The sequence below is a fragment of the Zingiber officinale genome, chromosome 7A (assembly GCF_018446385.1).
Source record: "Zingiber officinale cultivar Zhangliang chromosome 7A, Zo_v1.1, whole genome shotgun sequence".
Classification (NCBI taxonomy): Eukaryota; Viridiplantae; Streptophyta; class Magnoliopsida; order Zingiberales; family Zingiberaceae; genus Zingiber; species Zingiber officinale.
Genome location: NC_055998.1, coordinates 125,540,063 through 125,563,119, shown reverse-complemented (window position 1 = coordinate 125,563,119; position 23,057 = coordinate 125,540,063). Strand labels below are relative to the sequence as shown.

The window sequence follows — 23,057 nt, the reverse complement described above, 5'->3', positions numbered from 1 at the left end:
TCTCTTTGGCCCTTGTACTCTACATGTAGAATGTACTCTAATCTTATGCACGTTAGATCCTCTAATTTGATGAACCTCCTTGCTATATGGCAATAGAAGCAAAGAGTTATCCCCAGGGTGCCATGAGCCTATGCGCATCTAAAGTTTAAATTCAACTGTGATGTATTATAGAATATTTTCTCCCTAATAGGTAGTGGACTCGAGAATGCTGACTGTCAAGATGGACCTCCATGTATATTACCCAGATGACCGATGAAAAATTTCTCTGTGATCAGACCAACCACCTCCAAGATTAGTGGAGTCAAAGGCTTAGATACTTAGTGTCAACTTTTAAAAAAAAAAAATACATAAAGAGTTTGCCTTTTCAGGGATTCAACAGTAGCAGTAAGTTTTTCTAAAGAATTCATCCCATTAATTTTTTTAAATTTTATAATTCAAGTGTTCAGACTTCATCCGATGATAGACAAACATCTCTTCTAGTTCACCTACGGGATAAATTCAAAGCACTAACACTCAGAGGCCAACTTCTAAGATAACGAAGAGTGGAGTAATGGAGAGTATTATAATGGTGGAAATATTTGGAAATTGAGTAAGAACTACTTGCAAGTTAAATTTGACCATTAATAAACTTAATTGATCAACAATTGGCTTCTTTATATTCTTAGTTTACATTTCTAAATTTGGTTTAGTATTACTTTACTGATTAGCCGATCAATAATTGATCAATTATGATTCCACTAAAGTGGTTATGTAACACTCCTAACATGAATACCACTTGAAGAAAACAAGATAAATGAAATCAGACGTCAAAGTAGGGAAACTTTACCTCACAAACTCGTGTTTAGCATTGAAACCAAAAAAAAAAAAAAGTTGCCACTTAAATTTGCCTTCTCAATCCACCGTTGTCGACTAAAGACTATAAGTCAATTTCGAAAGTGGGAGAGTTTCAAATGCAAGTGGAGGCAAAGAAAGAGAGAGAAGTTATTTGGGATTTTACCTGATGGACGACTGTACTGCACTGTGCTCGTAAATTGCTTGGCTTGAGCCCTGTACATGCATCTTTCAATGAGCTTTATTTCTGTCAGATAAAGCGACTAACTTTTCAGTTTTCATAGGTTTCTCCTACCTCACCATGCGACGTCAAATCCTAGCGTACCACTAATTAAGATCCGCATACCCAACCAAGCTGTTGCATGCTTTCTCCGCCGGTCCGAACTCCATCGACATGCTTTATATAACAACCCCCCCTCTCTTCCCCTCTCCTCTCCATTCTATTGGCTAACTCCTCGAGTGAAAGTCGTTGCATCTTCCCTTTCTAATACTTCTCCCCATGCCCTTTCGAGCAGTGCTGCCTTGTGCTGCTGCCATACAGAGTACATATTGTTACACCGTAATAGACTGTGTGATGTAACTGTGCTCTCTTTCACTCTTTTGGAGTAGGCCAACTCGATCATCTGAGGCCTTGCATGGGAGGGAGAGGCCGTAGTTTGCAGCCAAGAATGACTTGCCGGTGCTTCTGGCCTTTGCTGGTTTGAGGAAGCCGGCAAGTCGTTTTTGGCTAGAAATTTGACTCCTCTTCTCATGCTGGACCAAAGATGAAATCTTGAGTGGATTCTTCAGCTGCAGAAGCAATATATATTCTGCTTAATTAACGTAAGCAACGTGCGTTGCTTTGTTCTGCACTATGTATACATGTGAAGCCATATATGTGTTATTTATTTCTTTGTTCATTCTGTTTGTTTGTTTGTTTCCAGTCCAGTAGAAATAGTAGGTGGATAGTTTACAGCCACAGCATTGTATGGTACATCAGCTTAATCTGAAAAGCAAAACACAGGCAGCAGCAGCAGCAGCAGCAGCAGCAGCAGCAGAGCAAAACAATTAAACTGACAGATGCATGAAGAACAGCTTCGGAAATATATACTACTTTCTTCATGGTAATCATCAATGAGAGAGAGACAAAAGCATAAATTAGTTACTAGATTGAAACTCAGCAAACATATCTCAATCCAGATCTCTAGAATCCTGTGCTAAAAGTGAAGGTTAATTTCAGAATTTTTAAGAATTTAGATTTTTAGGAATGAGGTAGAAAATAAATGCCAGACTGTTATAGAATTTCCAAGATTTGATAGAAGCAATCAAGATTATCTAACAAGATTGACTTTCATGAATAATGTTCTTAGCTATATTGTAGTTTACCCTACGAGTGTGCGCATGTCCTCCCAGACTTTGTGTCAATAAACAGATAGGCCATGTGAGTAAATCTTGTACAAAATCTTTGGAGGCTGATGGGGTGGGAATTGTGAATCCGCAATATCACAACTATGCTTTGTTTTGCACTGGTGGTGGAGTTTGCTTAGTTCTATGGAAGAATACTTGTCTTAATCGGAAAATGTTAAGTAAAAAAGAAAATAAAAGAAAAGAAATCAGAAATGAACATCTTGCCTGGCTCAAACTTGATAAAATTTGGTCCTTTACATGGAAAACCCTAATGAAAGTGCTGTTAAGTATCAATGTAGATATTAGCAATTAAAAAAAAATTCAAAGTTTTGGTTTGATAGATGCCTGGGGAATATATTACTAAAGCATGACTTCCACAAGTTGTTTATGTAGGGACAAAGTTATCACAGCCTGCCGGTTTCCCTCCATCAAGGAGCAAATGATGAGCAGTTTAAGAAAACTCAGTCCCTGAAGAGATCAGCAGACTGAAACAAGTTAGATATTGTCCAAGGAGAAAGATATAATAATTTGGAGGGGGGCTAGCTACAGAATTATTTTTAGATGATCTCATTTCTATACTTACTCATGCAATAAGTTATGCGAAGTGATGTTGATGTAGCTGGAATTTGTCCTTCCATATAACGGAAGTGATATCTATGACCCCTTCATTAAGTAGGACTACTAAAATGCATGATCATGCTTAAAAATTTTATGAGATATTAAGCTTATTTGGTTAAGTCCACTTAGAGATCAAAGAAACATATAGATTGATGAGAGGATAACACAATCTGTCTTATAAATCAATTTAGATGTCATAGACAAAAGAATTAAATTATACAATAAAATAGTCATAGACATGTTAGGTCGAATCTACGACATCTCGTTACTTGGGTAAGAATGATGTATTGTTAGATGTCAATCATTATCTGTGTCTTTAAAATGAAATTTTAGAATCACTGCCAACATTACAAGAACCTATTAGGTCACACATAGGAAGCGCATTGATTTTGGAGTTTAGTTTATTTTAGGACTAAATAAACTGTGCCTAAGTTTGTTTTGGATCTTAAATCTATTGGATTAATGGTTTGATCTAATAAATATGTGTTTGGTTTTTCAAATAGACGCCCATCATGCCCACATTCTATTAGATAATGTCTTATTAGATAAGACTCTAATAAGACTTGACCACGCTTTATTCGTCTTATTAGATAAGACTTGGTGGTTGCATAGGTTAAGAATACGTCTTATTTGATAAGATTGTGATAACTCTAAAATTTAAGGTTTGATCTGAACTTAAATATGCATGGTAGCTAGTAGACTCCAATTGTGCTTGTGAGACAGGCGGCAAAGCAACCATGCTTGTGTGGATACCATTGAGACGTGAACGTAGTGATCGTGCTGAGATCGACTTAATTCTCTAGATTCGCAAAGGTTTTGCACATTAAGAGGTAATATTCTAAACAAACAATTAATTTGAATTCGCATGAATCATTGGTGGGTTCTTTTTCCGCTGTGCTCTCATATTTAGTTTTGCTAAGCAACCCAACACTTGTGGGGGGAGCATGAAGAGAGTAATGAATAACCTGGGATCGTAGACTCTCTTGTAGATGATCTCTCTAAGCTGATGGAGATCATAGACTCTTTTTAGCATAGATGCTCTCTCTAACAAGGCAGCTACTATGTTCGAGCAGGATTGGACATGGAAGGTGATTAAGTATAGAAATGAGATCATCTTCAGAAGTGGAAGAATTCACTACCCTTCAGCACATTTGTAAACTTTGGCTCAACTTTTTAAACTTTAGCTTAACCGTGCAAAGGGGTAAAAGGCCGGTTAAATAGAATGTGTCATTGCAGAAGATTGAAAGCCATGTGAGGTGCATCTACATTTCAACTACTAGTCCTTAAAATCTGTTGAGAAGCCCATCTTAGCTTGTCCTTGTTTGGCCTTGATCTCACAATAACTGTCTCAGAGCTTAGTTAATCTTTTGTACTATAATGGTCCTGCATTTGCTTAACCTTATTACCTACTAACATACCCTTTGGGTGGGGTAGGAAACTTCCATACCATATTTCCTTTTTCTCAAAAAAAAAAAAACACTGGCTAGTGACTACTACTTAATGTTACATACATTTTATATATTTCTTTTTCCTAAAATAAAAATCATCCTATCATTTTTCTTCTACTCACTTTCCTACATAAAATTATTTCTCCCTTTCTTATTTCCTTTCACTGAAACAAAACCTCAGTGGAATAACCTAAGTTCTGAAGTGAACTTATAGCAATAACATAGTTGAATAGCTGCAGCTGAAACGGAAAAAAAACGATATTAATGAAGAAATCTCGACCACGCACTTCCAATGTTATTTATCAAGAAAGTATAGGCGAACATATTTATTAGCTAAAAAAATGTAAAGAGAGATACCAGTTAAGGCAAATCCAACATAGTGAAGTGCATCATAAAAGACAGCAAGTAGGACTTGGGAAAAAATAAAAGTATCAAACGTCTGCTCTAAATAGAGGTCATTCCATGTTGAGATAAACCATGATCAACTAACTTATTAGAGATCTCATGACATGCAAGCAGCTACTGAAGGGAAAAAGTGGGTTATACTTAATATCCCCAGTAGTCGTTACGAATTTCATCGTCAAACTTCTTCTTCAGCTCTGGATGCTTCTCAAAATATTCATCAGCTGTCATATTGCATATCTTTTTCTGCAAATATAAGAAGCCGTTTATCAGAGCCAGCAAAAATATTATACACATCCAGTAACGATTAATAAATTGGTTGCTAAATCTAGTATAATGATATTTTACCAAAGCAACTTGCCGTTATAATAAATCTGTACATGTTTTTAATTTCATAACAAATAACATATTATCAATTTAACACACTACAACACACTGCATAATATGTTTCAGAACTTTTTAAGTCAATTAATAGTTAATATATGACTTATTTGAAATTAAGTCAATTTAATTTTAAAAAATATATATCATTTTAAATTAAAGAAAAAACATATTGATCTTTTTATTTTTAAAAATTTCTTGCAAAACGTCAATCTATAACACAAATATTAGATGATATTTTTATAAGAAATCCTAAGCAATAAAAATATAAATATATTACTTTTTGATTTAAAATAATTTTTGAACTATAATGGTCAAATTGGCATATGCAAATATGTTAATAAATTAAAAATAAATAAAATGGCATATGCTGATATGCTAATTTATTAACAAATTTGAAAATATATTATGTAATGTACTAAATTGCTTATATGTTATATGTATCATGAAATAAAAACTATATGTATGGATTTGTTAAAATTGAAAGTTCATATTAAATTTATTAAAACATCAATAGTTCATGTTAGATGTAGCAATTATTCCTAAATTTAACACTAAGTGATTAGGGTTGTAAAGGTGCATTCTCACTTTCATCTCCTGAACTTCTGCAATTTCTTTCTCCAACTGTGCTGATCTCTCTAGAGATTGCTTTTCTGCTTCTTTGAACTCAACGAGCTGTGGAATAGAAAAATGAACTGTGTCGATTAAGTCAATTGCAAACGAAAAAAATTGTCATCCTTCAACACAGCTATCCCTATTCAACTCAAGTATTCCTGCACAACTCATGGAAGGATAAAACATAATAGAATCTCTCACCAGAGCATCAAACTTGGGTTTGTATTCTGGAGTCACAGTGTCAACAAACTTCGGGATCTTAATGCCTGTAAATGATTATCTGCGTTAATCTGAATGCCTATTGAATGCAAAACATGAAAAAACATACAAGAGAATAAAGTACACCTAAATCCTCATTCTCTATGACACAGATACCATCAAGATATTAGCTTATTAAACATGTATGTTGCAACTATGCATTGTGCTGTATTGGCTCTCATGTTTTGATATGAAGCCCAAACAGCAAGAAGAGATTTGCATGGAAAAAGTGTGGTTTCTGTCAGCACTCAGCAGTACCCAGAAGAAATGCGAGCCACAGCTCAGAACATCAAAACAACACAATTGCAATATTAAAGCAAGTCAATTATTAGAAGAATCTTAGAATCATCATCACTTCTGTCATTCTAGATCATTCTACCTTCTACCATCACATTCTTCTACCATCTCATTATTTCTAGGCTCTAGTGTATCTTGAAAATGATTGGACGCTCTTAAGCACTCAGCAATTCTTAGATTCATACCTTGTGTTAGCTGTTTATGGAGTGAAAATGTTCCATTAGCTAGAGTGACTAGAAGTGAGGTGATCCGAGTGCGAGTATTCCTCCACCAAGAGTGATGGTGTCATTTTCTTAATTAAGAGTGTAGTAATACAGACGAAGCTGTGCTTCTGTAAATTAATTCCTCAATTTCAAAAGGCTAGTGGTTGACATCTTATGTACTACAATGTCATTTTATCATGTGCATATCAAAGATCGAACCTGACTTCAATGTGCATGATGACCATCCAAAACTGAGATTTGCTAAGTAAGAACTTGGTTTCAACCAAAAGTTTAAGGCATGCGGAATGCCTTACTTCTAGATTCAGTTGTGCTAGGCTATTGATGTGCATATTGGGTATTGCTTTACTAACCATTCTGGAATCTGAGGAAAGCTAAAATGCACAATACATTTCTGGCTATGTTTTATGCTTGAAAAGTAATAGCTAGTGACTCTGACTAGTGCTTTTGTCTGTTGGTGTTCTTTCCAATGTCTACACTTTTCACCACTCTATCAGGAAGCTCCAGAAAACTTGATTGGTGATAAGGGTCTAATAAAGATTTTAGTTTATGAACTTACCAATTAGAAAGGGGAATTACTTTGTAAACATCTGACCCAACTTGAAATGTTATATCACGGTCAAAGCCAAGATACAAAAAGATCACTTTCTACTGCTATATCAATGTATAACATGTTTAACATAGGAGCATGTGTGTTAAATGAACAATCATTGTTCCAAAGAAAACCTAACTCTTCAGTTCAAACAAGTGATACCAAATTAATTACATGGCATCTCTATAGTGCAACACTCCTTCAGCCATGTTTCAAATAGTTCATGAAATGCAAACAGAACCTTCGCATGTCAAATATAGACTTACTTTCATATGCTTCTTTATACTGATCTACCAGGTGTGAACCAATTCCTTTTCTGTAATAGTCCCAGTCAATGGGTTCAGGTTCCTATAGATAATAAAAACTGTATTGTCACACTCATAAAATATAGTAAATACAAAACAAGTACATTTTTCATCCAATAAGATAAAAAATAAGACTCTGGATACAAGATTACATGGGCAAAAAAGAGTTCATATGACTATAATTTGTCATGCTGTTAGCATGGTGTTTTCTGTAATTTCTCATACCAAAACTAAGAGGCAAACAAGAGAAGAAAAAAATTACGTAGAAAAAAAATAAAGAAAATTTAAGTGCAAAATTGAGAGATCATACTAAGATTATGGACTTTACAGGGGTACATAAATTACACAGGTGATATAAATCACTAGGAAAGTTAAATATTGCAAACTTTGCATTAGGAAAAAAAAATATAAATATAAAAATAAAATCAGACTCTATAAAGAATCATAAGATGAACGAAGATAATTACAATGTATTCCTAATAACAACTAACAGACAAGAGGATTTTCTGGTTTTTTTTCCCGGTAGAGGAGACCAATATACCAGTGGTGCAGGGGTGGCTAAATCAGTAGGCCGCGAATTTAAATGTATGTTGTCACCAATTTCATAAACTTTTTTTCAGCAAACACAAACATCAAATATATCCCTATCCAACAAGACGAATATGAGAAAAGAACATGGCGGATCTAAGGTGGAAAACCCTAGATCCGTCGTCGATTGGGATGGATTCGTACCAGCGAGAACTTGGTCTGGATTTGGTGGTTGACCTCGTCGAAGGCGCGGCGGAGGTTCGAGAATTCCTTGCGTGCCTCATCGGAGACGAGAAGCTTCGCCATCCCGTCCCAATCGATCGACTTAGAGGCCTTCGCCGCCACCTCCGCTACCTTCTTCGCTCCGTTCCCGCTCATCCTCGCTCGCTCGCTCGATCAAGGTCTCGCAGGAAGCTCACAGAGCCCAACTCATCGAGCGGCCCTTTAATAATATCCTTAAGAACTGAGACATCATGATCTGACGGTCGAAAACGGACCACCAGCGCCCCTAGCTCAAATCTGGCCGTCTGTCACCGGCAACGTTTCAGGGTTAAAAAATGTCATATATTCTATAGTCACAATAACATTTTAAGATATAATTAATAATTTTTTTATTGTTTAATATCAATTGTCAAAAAAATATTTTAATTCTTTTAATACAACAGGTCCAATGAAATTATATTTTGGCTTGTTAGAAAAAATTGTATGCAAATGCAAATAGTGTTAAAATGCAAGCAAGCGATATCTATAACACATAATTATGTCTTTATTAAAATATAGTTATTCTCATTAAGGTATTATTATATCTATAAAGAAATATTAAAAAACACATTTTGACAATTCTAGGACATGTTAGTAGTTAGAACACTAGCTAACTTAATTCCGAGAAAAATCTCTATTAGCTTTGAAGTTGCAAAATGGAGAAACAAAATGTCAAGATTTACCCAAGTGTTTGAGGTATCATAATAGCATTGTGAAAATACTCAAGAGGGGAAATGATTAGGAACAATGTCGATAAAACAGTCCCTGCTGCTTGTAAATCTCTAGGGAAGAAGAGTTCTAGTCATCTCTGCGATGCGGTTGCTGGAAAACTCCAGCAATATGCTGCAATGTAGACGGCTAAGATTTGATTCTCTGATCGAAATGTCTCTGGGAAAGCAACAGTTTTGTCCTCTCCAGAACGCCAAAGAAGATTGAGCCGCCGATGCCAATCCATAATACTCTTGGTCCAATGCCCTGCGACGAAAATAATGAAGATCAAGAAAACGTATTAGTCGCTGACAAAGAACACAGACTGCACTCGTATTATTCACAACAGTTACACTTCAATAAAATTAACATATTGTTTAACGGAAGAGAAAATAAGCGAGCAAATTAAATGGTCAAAGTTTCTTTTTTAAAAGAGCATCAATTCACTTGTACCTCAATAGCAACAAAACTAATGAACTAGATCTTATTTAAATGAACAAGGTAATGGCCTCACCTTTTTGCTCCAATAGATCTTATTTAAATGAACAAAGTACTATGACGAATCAATAAGGATTACAATAACTGTTGGAATTCTATCAAATAATTAATTTCTTAGCAAGCGCCAATAATTTTGGCATGAGGTTTTCTTTTGTAGTTTCTTTATAGGCACAAATATGTTCTTATTAGATAATAAAAATTTAGATCTAATTCTTATTTTTATTCTTCACCAAGAACAAGGTGAGAGATGTAACCTCCCTTACTGTTTATATTATCCAGATTCAGTACCATTTCAACATCAGAAATAAGATTATAGTACTTTGACTATATTCAATAAGGAGACATTCATATACTTTATATTTCATTACGCACTAAATGTCAGGTGGGAAGACAAGAACACCTTTCATGGAGTTTTATGTAGATCTTTTTATTTTTTCTATTTTTTTTACCAATAGTTCTGCATATGCACTAAGGGCTATGCAGTGATCGACACTGCAAGGCCAATGTTGGTACAATCTGCATCATTCTTTACTAGTCAAAGTATGTTGCCATAAAGTACAAGCACAGAAAAAAAAACCTTTAAGAAAGCAGCTGGGCCTTCTTCTTTCAAAATTGTCTGAGCACAATTGATCAGCCCCTTGTATTGACTTGCTGAACCCTGAAAACCAAAATGAAACGTGAAACTTATATATGGTGTGATAGTTTAGAATTAGATTTGAAGGAACAAATGTTGCTACCTGAACCATTAATCTAGTCTTCATCACATCAAGTGGTGTAGTTACAGCTCCAGTTATTGCACCTGATATCATGTATGCTTTTGAGTATAATTATAATCTAATCCTCTAGTCAATAAGTCCAGTGCAAATGGTATACTTCAAGCTGGAGAACTTATCCCTTAATGTTTAAGGTGAAGCCACATATAGTGAGGGTAAAAACTCAGATCGAGAACATAAACTAAGCAGGGAACAAAACAAAAGTGCAGCCAAGATTAGGCTTCTACATTAGAGGGATTTTGCCACTATATTGAAGACAAACAATGGACACTATGCTAGAGGACATGCAGAATCTTCATTCCGAAATCATCTTTGATGCAAAATCAATTGAGCTTGAATTTGGATTTTGAATTTTAATCAGTAAAGTTGGGATTTTGTTCTATTTTTGGTTGTCAAGAAGTGCAGTACAGTTTTGGTTATCATGTATCTTGGTTTGTGATACTTTTGCTCTCTAGTTTAGTTAAGGTTGAACTCATAAAAGAAGTGTCATTTCAATGTATTAATTATCTTTACAATAATTAAAAAAAATCTCTTTGTTAAATCTCCGTAAGAGATTCTTCTCTGTGTGGCATCACGATTTGTCAATCTTACTTCAAAAGGAAAAAACTATTCTGAGAACACAGTAGAACACAAAGAAGCCATACAAGAAAAGAGTACAACAAACATATAATTTGTCACCTGCAAATGCACCAATTAAAGCATTCTCTGGATCATTTAATTCCCTCCTTGCCTGCATGCAAAAAGAAAAAGGAGAAAGTATCACTATTTTTCTCAGTTGTATTAAGCAGCAGTAACATTCTATGTGCTAGATTTATCTAGAGGAAAGCTACTATTTAAGGGGATGATGAAAAAACAGCAGCAAAGCTGTCAGGCAAGAAGGCTTGATGCATCTAAACCTAGTTCTTTACTCAACCTAGTTTCCTATCTAGGGTAAAATGTGAAGATTAACCACCACAACTGACCTTTATCTTTTAATCAATTTTAGTTATATATTTCACTAGGCCTATTGTCGCATTAGCATTAGCATTAGCTGCATTATATCTATCTATATATGACACTAATTCTATCACAAAAAGATTTCAACATAATAAATTTCCTAAAGTGTATTCATTATTTTCCAAAAATAAATACATAACTAATAACATTGGGAAAAAGTATCACTATTTATATAGCTTTCATGCAACAAACTGTTGCATTTTCATCAACACTGCTCAAACAATTTCTCAGCATAGACATTTGCAATAAACATTGCCAATTTGAATCGGTGACATTTTTCATAAAATTGTTAATGATATGGGATATTATAAATGCAACTACAACTCAACATTTTTGTAGTGTTGCATCTAAAGTGGCTTTGTCTGATTCATTTCAACATGCAGCAAATACCAGATCCATCTTATTGCTTAACTTATATATTTGCTGAATAGGAGAAATGTCATTGGCCTAGCTGGTGGCCCGAACTCTGTTGGAGAGAGCAAAATTTAATAGGTTGGAAAAGAAATTGGAAGTAGGTAACTAATTTGTTGTGTAAAAACCTAAATTTTTCTCCTAATTGATCAACAGTTCAAAGTTATGGTTACGTGAGATTTTTCATCATTGTTCACAAGACACATTTGACAAACATAAGGAGAAACAAATGGTTGTGACCATCAAATCACATGCAAAGGATGTCTTGGTAACAAGGTTATGTTGAGTTCATAGGAAGCTTACTGCAATCTTGTACCCAATCCGGAGCTGCTCATATATACAAAATTGAATTGCATCAAAAGGTAGATCTCGTAAAAGAAAAGAATTATAACCCTGGAAAAGAAAATTTGAGTAACTATGTTAGGTATCTGAACAGCACCTAAGTGGAACAGCTAACGAGTATTAATCCTAGAAAATTCAGCCCAATAGTTGCACTGATAGATAATGATAGACCAAGGTAAACTTTAAAATTGACTGTACATACAGCATATAAGCCTCTGATTCCTTCTTTAGCTGCAATAAGACGAACAGCATTAGGTGCAGAGGTAAACTGCCCAGTTTGCATCCTTTGTTTGACAACCTAGAAACAACAACTATCAGAAAATTGCAGAAAATTGAAAAAAAAAAAAAAAAAAAACTTAAACCACATCTCACCTCTGTTGGAACACGAATAAGTGAAGCAGCAAGTCCACCAATAGCGCCAGCGGTCTAAATAATTGAAGACAAATTAAACTAAATTAGGCCACCATACCAAATAATAAACATAGAAGGGGAGCCTTGATGCAACGGTAAAGTTGGTGCCATGTGACCCAAAGGTCACGGGTTCGAATCCTGGAAACAGCCTCTTGCAAAAAGCAGGGTAAGGCTGCGTACAATAGATCCTTCCCCGGAACCCCGCATGGCGGGAGCTTCGTGCACCAGGTTGCCCTTTTTTTTTTCTTTTTTTTTACCAAATAATAAACATAGGCCAGCAAATGAGTTCTCTTAGGCTGGGTGTCCAAAATCATCAAAAATATTATAAGAGAAGAAAGCTGACACTGCCCTAGAAGCAAAAGCATATGCCCCAAAATCATGAGTTCTCCTGCATATTGGTAGAACCACAATATTGGTAGAACCACAAGCATATGTTTTAATTGGTGCATTTGCAGGTGAAGAACCACCTGCAAATGCACAAGCATATGTTTTAATTGGTGCATTTGCAGGTGAACAAACCCAATATTGGTAGAACCACAAGCATATGTTCCAATAGTAAATTGCAAAATATAAAATTTTATGAAGAAATCAGAGGGTGGATCACTTCTTAAAAAGACACTGCCCTAGAAGTCAGTTAGGTTGATTAGGTGCTTTGCTAACCAGAAACCACCAATGAGCCAATTCCTATGCTTCCATCTCCAGCACAACCAGGAACAATTATATGAGTTTTGCAAAAAAATATTAAATTTGATTGTGTCACCAATTTGCACAAAAGGTTAGGTGTTTAGGTTGATAAGAAAAGCATCACCTACATTTACATTCAACACTAAACATGAGAGTACCTGAACTGAACTGGCCTAAGTCCAATACATGTACTAACTTAACCAAGGTGATTACATATTATTTTAGAAGGTTCATCACCAAAATCATACACAAATTATAACTCTTATTCCAATTTGGTAGGCAACCTTTTTCACAATTTCATACATGAACGCATGAAGCACAAAGGTGTTCCCAGTTGTTCACTTGTTCAAATCAAGTTGATGAAAGTGGAGGAAACACCAATTGGGATTTCCAAATGGCATCATTTTAGTTAAAATATTATATTTATTTTAACACCCTCTGCTCAAAATTTCTTCTCCTCTTTCCCAGTTTCCCTGCTCCCTACTCCCTGTCCTTCCAACTGAACAGATTAGAATGGAGAAGATGAGGAACTTGGGGTGTCTCAAGATCCCATCTGTGAAACAGAAAGGAGAAGGGAGAAAAAGGGGGGAAAAGGCAGGAGAGAAAGAGGGAGAAAGAAAATAAATTTTGTATAGGAAGCAATAAAAATAAAATTAAAGTTTAACTAAAAAAGTGTTGTTGAATGTCCTGGTCAGTTTTCCAATTAGCGTTGTTAAAAAAAATGAAGGGGCAATCAACTTGTTATACTCTTGTAAGTTCACATATGATATGTGACTAATAAAGTTTGTATACCAAATTGAATAAGAGGTTATACTTTGGGTATGATTTTGGCAATAACTAATTCTAGGTATTGACACTAGCAGGATTTTGAACATTGTAAATTTTGGTCTACCACCATCTTAAATTTAATTGAATGATCGTGTATCCAAAAGTTCAAGTTGTTTCAATTTACATAAGACTCAATTCAGACTCTTAGCATTTAGATTAGAATTACTGACAAAAGCCTCTAAATCATGTCCACTGACTACATCTTAATCTTTTTTAATGTTCGTGTAAGTGCCTGTATAATAATACTACATAGAACACTAATCTACTAGAACACTAATCTACTAGAACTTTTGTTTAGCATATATAAATAGAAAAACATTGGTTAAATTACATTAACTTACCAAATGGGCAACAGCACTGAGATTTTCTGGAAACATCTTCACTAGTTGTTGTTTGGTTGGTTCATATATCCCCACAAATATGGCAGAGGCCCTGCTCCAAATTTGTAAATCTATAAATGAAACTTTAAACAATGGACAAAAAGAGAGAAAATACAAGAATTATCCAAGATAAAATATTTTAAAAATAGAAGAAGAAACTAGTAGCAAAAGGGCTATATAATCATAATTAACAAAAACACAGAAATCATGCTTTTCTCCTTTGAATAACAAATATGAAAGTTTTAACAATTACTAATAAAGAGGATCATTTAGTCTAAAAAGGATAGAACACCAAAATCATACATAGAGAATCAGTGAGATAATAACTATTTTAATCTTGGTTATTCAATAGGAAGACAAGACAATGGAGGTGTTGGGCTTGACAGATACACTGTGCAGTATGATGCACTATGCAGGATCTCCTTGATGAACTTATTGGGGATGCAAGACCGATGTGCCCTTGCTGTGAGTGCAGGGGCAACACCACTTCCCTGAGACACACACTGCAATTTTGGAGCAGAAAAGTAGTTCTTGGACCTACCAACTCAACAAAGTTCCCATCCAACCAAGGGTTCTAACATCCAGATCAACTGATTCAAGACCTGCTGTTCAATTGAACCCACAAGTCAAGGTACTGACTTATTTGATTCCCAGCCTAAAATTTCCATCTATTCATCCCACAATTTTAAGAAGATGAAAGCCACTCCTAAGGCGACCTGATAAATACGGTATTTGTTATTTATCTATCCCCACAATCCTTGGTCTAGAAGAGTGCTGCAATAGCAGTAGCACAAAATACTGGTGATGTGGTGTGATTTGATGGTGACATCTCCCTGGTGTTAATACAGAGGCAGGCAATTTTGTCTAACCATGTAAAACTTATGTCTTATTTTATCTTATTGCTTCTTGTTTTGGGAGTTTTCTTCTCCATGTTCTGTGAATTTGTTATTTCCACGAACATAGGAGGTTGTATTCACATTAACTAGTGCAAAGAAGTATTCCATCACTACCAGCAGTTATCAAAATGGTAGCATGATCCCAATAGGAAGAATAAAATAGCACAGTACTATGATGTAAAGATGATATGAGGACCATATGATAAATCTAGCAAATAGGGCATAGCATACTTACGGTAAAACCCCTGCCAGGTTGCCAGCCAATCCTGAATATAAGCCTTTCCAATGAATTTTGCTTCCAACTCGAGCAGCCTAAGGAAAGCAATGAAGAAGACATAACCATTTTTGCAGAAAATACTACTAATACCAAATGCTCTAGAGTCCAATAAGAAATAAAAATTTAGCAACAAGAATTGGAGTCAGCATAAGAAGGTTAGCTTAAAAGGGGAAATTTATCATACAGTATAAATTTAGTCTCAGGCACACAGGCGCCTGTAGATCTTGTCAAAATGTTACAGCACAACATATACTTGAACTGATTATGATAGTGCACTTATAAGCATCAAACATGTAGAATGTCATGCAAAATATAAAAAAAAAAAAAATGTGTATTTTCTCTTTGTTTTTCCATTTATTTTTCACTTTTTTCGTTTATTTTCTGAAATTTCTCTCACTGCCATTGTCATTTCAATCATGCTAAAATGGAATTGTTAACTAGGCTAGTTTGCTTGAACAAGGAAAAACAAACAATAGAAAGCTTTCTTCATAATTAACCTGCCTGAAGCCGGGTTTTTATAGTATCTATTGGGTAAAGAACTGTTTCAACAACCACTCCAGCAGTAGCTCCAGCTACCACGCCATCTGAAGAGGAAAAAAATAATTTAACACAGAAGAGAATATCAGCTGCAAGTATTTGATTACAGTGGAAATAATAAAGTCTAGTGCTAGATAGTATCTCAATCACAAAGACAATCCCACATTTCTAACAGTGAAAAGGGCAATCCTTCGGAGAAAGGTCATTTGTAAATGTTACTTCAGAGAAATTAGAGATATGCCCAAAAAAGTTGTGATGCTTCAGAAACAATTAGAATAGTCCTAGCATATTCACTTGCTAACATGTTCATTGCAGAAAGCAGTGCACTTGACCCACCAATAATTGAACAATCTACCAAAAAGAATGCATGAGAACAAATAAAATATAATATTTTGAACCATTTAAAAATCATCTTTGACGCTAGCAAGATAATAACTATGAGATTATCTATCTCTCAAATGAATGATGAAACAATAGGAAAAAATGTTGTGCACCACCCTTTTGACTTTTTTTGTCTTGTCAAAATTTCTCTCACCCCTTACTCCCAATTTCTTCTATTATTCTTTAGTTCTTCTATGGATCTACAGACCTAAATGTAAATGTCATTAATATCAAGGATGTACTTGTAATTTTTACATTGATTAAAAATATGCATAGGTAGAGGGAATTATCTAGGGTAACTAAGTTGATTTTTCCATGTAACATGTTACTAGAGCCCTATGTATCATGTTTGATCTCTCCTCTCACTTTCTACTGCACCAATCCTCTTCCTTGGTAATCAAGTCTCCTCAAGTGGCCTTCTCTCATGAACCGAGAGAAACCCACTAAAACCCCAGCTTCCTCTATTGGCGTCAAACAAATCCACAGCAATCTTCTCGTGTGAGCAGTCCAAGTGTGCTGCTGCTAGTGCCACCTCCTTCTGCCTCCTACAGGACCATGTGACCATACCACTTGCAGATACATCTGCTCCACCCACACACGATCTTCATGTGAAACCACTTCTATTGTCTTTCTAGGTTGAAGAAGCTTGGTCTTCCTATGCCCATGACCCAGCTGTGTCATTGATTCATCTACTTTCCCTTAGTCTTTCCTTAAATCTTGTAATCCTCCCTTAGCACCACTTTCTATTTCTGTGAGCACAATAAGCACCAATTGACAATGTAACCACAATTATCCCAAGAGGTTGTTGGATACATCGCTAATGACCTTAATGTGGTAGAGGAGGGAGAACTCATTCGTGAGGCTCTTCAATTGGTTTGGAGTTCAACCTCCACACTGATTCATCTGCTGATCCCTCTTCATTGCAATAATCATAGAAGAAGTAACACATTCACCTATTGATCTTCATTGATTAATTTTCAACCAAAAAAAGTTACTACAGTAGAACAGAAGCTTGTTTCATGAACTCTATAAGTCTCTTAATTCAAAATATTTGTCTTCAATTACCTCCCCTATACACCCCATAACTAGTTTTTCAGATCTTTTTGGCTCAAAGACAATTACAGCGGAGAAACTAAATTGGAATAACTATGCTTATGTTTGATGTTTCTTTTCATGTTACACGACTTGGAAACAAGCTAGGAATCTGATATGTGTGGCATCTCTTGGGCGTACAACATAATTGGTAATCTCATCAAAAGGTCCCATATCACCTATCGAACTCACTTTTGATTGTAATCACAACTCAGATAGAGTAGTGCCCGGTCAAATGGACCAACCTTTCCTCCGCATCCCTAGGTGCCTATCCACTCTTCCGCACAGAGAGAGCTAGTGGGACAAGCAAAGAAGTGATTCATTCTTCTGCTTCCAAGTACTACATTTAATAAATTCAGATCCAGATTGAGACTGTCGAAAAACAGACTCAGTAATTTAGCTGCTAGGAGGGCACTGAGCTTCATGCCACTCTGCCCTCTCCGCTTAGTAAAAATGTAAAATGGGATCCATTGCCCTCACCACTCATAGTCGTGTGTCGGTAATACATTATAATCACTTATATCAACCATTTCTAAGAATTTGTAGCTAATTTTAGAGGCATCTTCAATAGTGGGTTATGCAGGATCAGTTGGATGAAATTCTTCACCATCTTGTTCCTTTATATAGGCTATCCTAAGTTAGATGATAAAGACTTTAACAGTTTAACCACCACTAGATGACAAGTTTATGCAGATCACTTGGATAAGCTTCTTACCATCAAATTCCTCATAATGTTTCTCTGGAGTTAGTTGATAAAGACTCAGATCACATCTATGATCTATCAACCTTGTACATATAGATGCTACAAGTTTCTCTATTCCACCAACATCCAATTCTTCATGTGGATCAACCCACATAAGTAGTTCAATTGATATCTAGAGCAAGATTCAAAAAGTTGAACCCTGTAGGACGGTATCATGTGATGTTCTAATGCATGGTGTTGGTGACGGATTGGGAGTTGAAGGAGGAAGGAGATGAACCATACGAAAGAGATTTGTATGTGCCGCATGGTATCAAATTTCGGTCATTTATCGAAACAATACGTTTCAATCATTTCGCCCATCACGGTATGAGATTTCAAACCATGGATCATTATCACTTCAATTGAGAAATTGCAAACAAATCACATTGACGCCACTTTTGCTAGTTTCAATAATTAAAAGGTAGATTTCCTAACAAAATCTTTGAAGAACTCTAGAAATAAGTTTATTTATAATAAACTGAGTTTCAATTATATTTAAATTAGCTTGAGGAATGTTATTGACCTATATGCCTAGACATAAATACCATTAACATCAAGGACCTGTTTATAAATTTTACATTGATTAATGGCATACGTAGGTAGAGGGGACTCTAGATTAATTAACTTGATTTCCCTCCAAACAAATTCAATGCACTAAACTAATCTTTCTTGGCATAATTGCAAAGAGACAAAGGTAATTTTAAGAGAAGTTATTTTCTATGTCTCAATTCTGGTTGTTCAAAGCAATATTTTGAACTAAAATATGATCCACTATGGCTACCTACATTAAATAAGTTTAAAATAAGAACTTAGGCCTTAACAGGAAATTATTCTTAGTCAATCCTGTTAGTACTTCATCTTTTCACATACATCATTGCACCCAGTATAAAAATTTTCTAACTCAGTTTTAAATCTAGCATCATCCTGTGAGCCTGAATCCAGTGGTGTTAAGAGATATGGTTTGACCTCGCAAAGCTTGAAATTGATTTAGATAGTAGATGAAGAAGTTACCACATAAAGTGCGTAAGAAGTTAAATGGTTCCTCTTTCATGGTGACCGAAGCAAATGGCTTCCTTAGCTCTATTGTAGATTTAGCCAGTTTACTTCTGCATACAGCTACAAGTACACCATAAAATGCTGATTAGATAGAAAATATTTAAAAACAAATACAAATCATGAGAAAATGTATATGATTGTATGAAAAGTGCACGGTGGCAAGATCTTGCTCTTCTAGTTTCTTTTCTTCTTGAGGTTATGAATTGTTCACAGTTGGTGATCATTAAAATTTTGAGTAACACCAAAAAGATTAGATATCTAAGTTAAGCAATGCATGCAAGTTTTGAATCATCAATATCATGTTGGAAATTTTAGTACACGGCTAGAATGTTACGATTCCAATAAACATGTCATGTCAACACTCAGACATATTTCTAAGTGTGCCAAGTTGAGGTCTATTTAGTTTCACTCCTTTAAGAATATTAATGTAGAAATTTGTTGGTGAAGTTGAGAAGAAACAAGTTTTAAAAATTATATAAACATCTAAACTAATGACTTGCCTTACTAAATTATAGTATCTCTACTAGTGTCAAAATTTGTCAACCTAATTTCTTTTACATATAATTTCACATATATAATATAAAAAAAAAGATGCAGCTCAGTGCACGAAGCTCCCACCATGTGAGGTCTCGAGGAAGGATCCATTGTAAGCAGCCTTACCCTGCTTTTTTACAAGAAGCTGTTTTCAAGAATTTCACATATATAATATATATAAACTATTTTTTATTTAGAACTAATTTATAAAATTCTATCAATTAATCCTATTAATTAAATGATTACATTTGATTTTAAATTTTGTAATTAATAATTAATTGTAAATCACTATTTAATTGGAGTGTCCCTCTTCCCTATACACATGGAGCTGCTCCGTCTCTCCTTGCCAACAATTTCTTAGTCTTATCTGATGTTGGCTGTCGCTTCCTCCTATTCTCCTTTGAGCACAGCTTGTATGTCCCAGGTCAATGGTTGGTAATGATCAGCACAAACACAATGAATGTCACAGAAAAAATTGTCATGGACTTTCTTTTACTCATAATTCAGTCAATTATTAATATGATCTGATCTTCATAATATGAACAAGCATTAGAAGAGTTCAGGTAGGAAACTACAAATAAAAATGTATTGACCAAATCTGTTAACACCAGGAATAATTTCCTAAAATGTTTGTTCATATTCCATCATAGGCATCAATATCAACAAACATCTTACTGCTAACTGTTAGGGTTGCAAGGTTGCAAACATAGTCCCACATTGAAAACACATGGGAAAAATCATGGGTTTATAAGAGAAAAGATATCTCCATTGGCATGAGGCCTTTTGGGGAGAGCCAAGAACAAAACCATGAGGGTTTAGGCCCAAAGTGGACAATATCATACCATTGTGGAGATATCTAAATTCTTTTCGATCCTACAATTGGTATCAGAGTCTGGACTGCCAGAAGGTTTAACCGTCAACTGTGCACAAAAGTTATGGTCTGATTGAGCCATGTGGGGTCAATATTGACATCGAACAAAGAAAGTGGGGGTTCCTATGTTTGGATCAAGAGGATCAGACACCAAGCAGGAAGTCCTAGTAGGTCGGGTGGACCGAGGGGTAGGAAGACCTGGTGGGTTATACAAGGCTATTATCACCAATAAAGTACATATCTCCTGAATCACTTTTAACTATGTTAACTAGGAACAGTAGGCAAGGTACTCCTACTAAAAAAGTCAGCTGGTAAAAAAGGAAAAAAACTAATTTTAAAATGAAACTATAGACTGAGATGGTCTTCATTAAGTTATGTGTATGTCTATTTACTATAGACTGAGATGGTCTTCATTAAGTTATGTGTATGTCTATTTATGGAGACCAACAAATAGATAAGGTGTGAATAACTCAAACATGAATTAGTTGGATAGCTACACTACATTTGAATCCAAAACTTCCATTGACAGATCAATAACTAGTAGTAAATTGAAACACCCTGACTATGTCAACTTGCAACACTACCAAGAAGGAAATATTATTAAATGGCTGCATGCTATATCTGTTATATCAGGAACATAATAATTTGATGATCCTAAACAAAATAATGTTTCAGATAGTAGGTGCTGTGAGGCAACCTGGTGGGTTAGAAGGGCAGCTTCCACCATCAGTAGAAAGAACTGGAGGACCCATGAGAGCTATGCTATGCCTACAATATGGTACATCACATCCAAAAAGGAGCAATATTTCAAGGGGTGATTGCCAAAACAACTCAAAAGGAAATATAATTCATATGCAACAAAACTTTATGGAGCAATGATTATCATGCTTATACCCTGCATTCATTAGAAAGAATATGTACGCACTAATACATGTAGGTCACAGCAACCAGGAAGACGGAATTATCAATGAGAAGTTGTATTTTTCTTCTTCTTTAATTGTATACATTAAAACACTAGAACTTGCAGAAACTCATTTCTTATAATTGCCCATATATTTTCTCCTAGGTTGAAGTCATTCAATGGCAAACAATTATAAGGTCAGAAAATAGTATAGCTGATCGTATTGTTGTGGCTACCACAAATCTCTTGTTCACAATAAAATACATTTACACATAGGTGTAAAATTGAACTGCATAGAGAAGTTAAATGGAGAAAGTAAGATGTGATTCTAGGTCCTCATGCGACAATTTGATGATCTAGCTGGCACCTCTATTTGGAGTTCATTTATGCAAGGAGAATGTAGAGCTTCCATGAACGAAGCGCACCTCGTAGGCTCACCGGAGTAGAACTGTAGAAGTGGCCGGCGTGGGAGGAGGCTGGCGGGGATAAAAGCCGCAGCTTGAGATGGACTGTGCGATACGAGCAGTGTGTCACGTTCGCCGCCGCAGCCAAGTCCCGATCCTGTGTTTTGGTTCGGCGATGACGTAAACGAGTCGGATTTGTTTCCAATATCCTAGACCGATCCGATTTGGGGAAGAATATGGAACTAATTTAAAATATTTATACTTAAATTTTAATTTTAAGATATTAAAGGAAATATTGGGGATTAAAAAGGAAAATTGAAAATCGAACTCAATTAATTAATTGAAACATAACCAGATCAAATTTTAAGATAAAAATTTTAAAAATCGAATTCACTCGAATTTGAATTAACCGATTTCTAATGTTAAAATCAATATTGATTATGTCAAATTAATCCTCCTTTTGCTCACCATGTAAATGGAACCTACAGTAATAAAGGAATCGATCAATTCAAATCTACGAAGAGTGATTGAACAAGGAAGAGTAGAAATAGCACAAGACGGGGAATCGAGAGCAAAAAGAAAAAATAAAATAAAAATAATTAAAGCAGAACAAGGATGAAGCATACTTCGATGTCATATTTGTGGAGATTGTGGAGGACGTGGATAGCTAGAGCAACGGTATTCTTCCCCATATTAATTTGATAGTATTTGTGTAGGTACTATTCGTGGGAGTGGCTGGTGCCCACTCAGGGTTTAGTAGGGTTCGCCCCATCAGGAGAGGATATTTCTTGGTCCATATTTTTATAGATAAGAGGATGAACTATATAGAATTGTGGTCGGATATTGTAATTAATTGTGATCCCTTCTTAAGTTCATCCAGATTATAGTTTAGATTGGAACGGGTGATCGAAGATTGTCCAAAGGTCACTCCCGTTCAACGATCAACAACCTAGTCACTTGCCCACTACCAGCGGCCTTCGGGCAGCCTCCAACCATCCATCCTGACCCAAACTATTGTTAGTATTAGCCCTAGTATCAATTATGAGATGATTGTAAATAGCTCCTTTTATATTATATTTCATTATTAATAAAAACAAAGTTGGTTGTTATATTTATTTCAATTCAGTGTCGAATGAATAAATATAATAATGTCCTAAAGTAGGAGATTCTAATCGACAACATATCAATTGAT

General features: G+C 35.3%; 2 protein-coding genes across 4 annotated transcripts; both read right to left on the bottom strand.

Moving 5' to 3' along the window:
• Positions 1-1,442: 1,442 nt before the first annotated feature.
• On the bottom strand, positions 1,443-8,260 carry LOC122002403 (ATP synthase subunit d, mitochondrial-like). Its single transcript, XM_042557556.1, has 6 exons — positions 8,087-8,260; positions 7,316-7,397; positions 5,883-5,947; positions 5,655-5,741; positions 4,830-4,931; positions 1,443-1,620 (listed from the first exon to the last, which is right to left on the bottom strand). Exons 1-5 carry the CDS (start codon positions 8,258-8,260, stop codon positions 4,830-4,832), a joined length of 510 nt encoding a protein of 169 aa, XP_042413490.1. The 3' UTR covers positions 1,443-1,620.
• Positions 5,655-22,072, bottom strand: LOC122002402 (S-adenosylmethionine carrier 1, chloroplastic/mitochondrial-like). Of its 3 annotated transcripts, none has more exons than XR_006117643.1 (17): positions 21,887-22,072; positions 21,258-21,328; positions 19,111-19,215; positions 15,849-15,931; positions 15,306-15,382; positions 14,136-14,226; positions 12,244-12,297; positions 12,074-12,169; positions 11,833-11,922; positions 10,801-10,852; positions 10,087-10,148; positions 9,927-10,007; positions 8,827-9,118; positions 8,087-8,409; positions 7,316-7,397; positions 5,883-5,947; positions 5,655-5,741 (listed from the first exon to the last, which is right to left on the bottom strand). XR_006117643.1 is itself a non-coding variant. In XM_042557555.1 (13 exons), the coding sequence occupies exons 2-13, from the start codon at positions 21,310-21,312 to the stop codon at positions 9,002-9,004; spliced, it is 963 nt and encodes a 320-aa protein (XP_042413489.1). In that variant the 5' UTR covers positions 21,313-21,328; positions 21,887-22,072; the 3' UTR covers positions 8,801-9,001. The 3 variants fall into 3 exon arrangements, 1 of the variants encoding a protein (XP_042413489.1); XR_006117644.1 differs by having other exon boundaries at positions 21,900-22,062; XM_042557555.1 differs by lacking the exons at positions 5,655-5,741; positions 5,883-5,947; positions 7,316-7,397; positions 8,087-8,409 and having other exon boundaries at positions 8,801-9,118.
• Between the last annotated feature and the right edge of the window lie 985 nt (positions 22,073-23,057).